This window comes from Priapulus caudatus, unplaced genomic scaffold (assembly GCF_000485595.1).
Source record: "Priapulus caudatus unplaced genomic scaffold, Priapulus_caudatus-5.0.1 Scaffold577, whole genome shotgun sequence".
NCBI classification, from domain to species: Eukaryota; Metazoa; Priapulida; class Priapulimorpha; order Priapulimorphida; family Priapulidae; genus Priapulus; species Priapulus caudatus.
The window spans coordinates 43,856-45,869 of NW_014577638.1; the positions used below are offsets into that span (position 1 = coordinate 43,856).

General features: G+C 47.0%; 1 protein-coding gene across 1 annotated transcript in view; it reads left to right on the forward strand.

Moving 5' to 3' along the window:
* Positions 1–609: 609 nt before the first annotated feature.
* The window catches only part of LOC106811798, a 10,008-nt gene continuing 8,603 nt past the window's right edge, over positions 610–2,014 (forward strand). The window contains exon 1 of the mRNA XM_014815518.1: positions 610–1,875. Within this exon, the coding sequence (XP_014671004.1) occupies positions 610–1,875 (1,266 nt within the window). The remainder of the gene's footprint in view (positions 1,876–2,014) is intronic.

Consider the following 2,014-nt stretch of genomic DNA (forward strand, 5'->3'; position numbering starts at 1 on the left):
TACTATTGCACATACATATGATAATGATTGAGTAATTAATTAATAAACAAGTTTAATAACTTACTAGTCCGGCGGTGTTCCGTGTCGTCTGCTTAAAATCGTCTGCTGTTAATCAGTGACGTTTCAAATTGCGCGCCGAAAATTATGGATCGAACTTCATCAGGTAGATCTTTTTTTTGTTAAACTTACTGTTTAATCAACTATAGTGCTATGTAGTAACAAAAGATAATAATAATAATAAGTCCTGATATTTACTTGTATTTTAGTGTGTTTGCCTGGTATAATTATATTTTGTATTGGTTTAATTAATTCCTGTTTCGGACTTCGGAGTATCTAAAAATATCTTACTACTTGCGTAGAGTGCTGTGCATGGCGTCAACATATATATTTATTTTATTTTGTATTTGTTTTTTTACGTCTACTACGTTTAATGCATCTCTACGTCCCTTTACTCTCTTCTTAGATGCTCTCTTCTAATATCTCTTTCGTTGCCGGTTTTTACTAGTGATCGGAAAAGCCTAGTTTAGACAGACACCAATAGTACACTGTATGACAAATCCTATAAATGAATAACATACCAGTGACAATCTAATAAGTGGCGAATTAATAATGGCTGCGTCCGTTGATACACATGAGAACTTCCTAATGAATTCACTGGAACACTTACAAGATACGGACGTTAGTAGTCTATCACGATTACTTCGACGTTTACTGGAGAGGGGCAAGAAGCGGGTAGATGTGCACGATTGCAACGAAATCGAACACATATTGAGTGCAATACAGGTCGTATTAACGCAACTAAAGTTGGGCAGTGACAACATTGTCAACAACACCGTGAACACGGTTTTACAGAACTCATCCCAACTAGATCAATCTAAAGCTCAGGCGGTTCTTCCTAATGACAGAGCGACCATCGTAGACACTTCACGCGAGATTGTATTCAAACTCTGCGTGCCGTGTCTATGTTGGAACTCTGTTCGGTCGACGCATTCTGCATCCCCGACGTCGCTCTTACATCTGGCTTGCAGCGTGATCGCCTGCGCTCTCGAAGCGAACACACACTTTGCAACCGTCGACATCGTGCCGGATTCATTCAGCAGCGACTTGCGCCGAGACGTAGTGTCGTTGTGTAAAGACTCGATGAAGCGGTATTTCGAATCCAGAATCGCGGACGGAGATGCCGCGAAAGGCGACGGTGCCGGCGACAACCGTTTACCTATCGTCACGGCGATCAACGTCGTCTCCACTCTTCCCGATTCGCGCGGACTGGTCAAAGATCTTGGCAGCTGTCTCATCGACGTTCTTCTACGTTCCATTACTGTGACAAGTCCGTCTGACGTCGTAACGTCTAAGATTCTCACGGACGCAATCCCGAACATCTTGCGCGCCAGCGAAGGAGACGAATTCGCCTCGTATCTCCGTAGAATTTGGGACGGCGTACTGGACGTCGGCAGAGCGCATCACGACGAGCGAACAACCGCGGCGGCGGCGCAGTGTCTTGTTCTGTGCGCCCTCGTCGACTTCTTTCTACCGGAAAAATCCTTCTTTTCTTCCTGCGAAATGGGAAGCCTCCCAAACGACGGCCCGGGCGAGAATCCCTTGACGATCAGCGCAGAGTCATCTGCCGGGAGTGGATTGGACATGGTGGGAGACGATCGATTCTGGGCGATCGTGCAGAACGGGTTGATCGACGACGACCCGCTCACGCGCAAGCGGGCGGGATACCTCCTGCAACGCACGCTGAGCAGCGTCGAGTCGAGAAAGCTCGGGAAAACGGAGAGCGCGTTGTTCCGATGGTCGGCGAAGTGCGCGACGGCGTATTCCAGGCTGTGGGAGAACTACGTACTTCTGCTGGAAACGCTGGAAGAGAAGCAGGTGTGTGTGTGTGTGCGTGCGTGCGCGCGTGTGTGTGTGTGTGTGTGTGTGTGTGTGTGTGTAGTGTGTGTGTGTGTGTGTGTGTGTGTGTGTGTGTGTAGGACGGTAACTACACTAGTAATTGTATTAACTTAACATA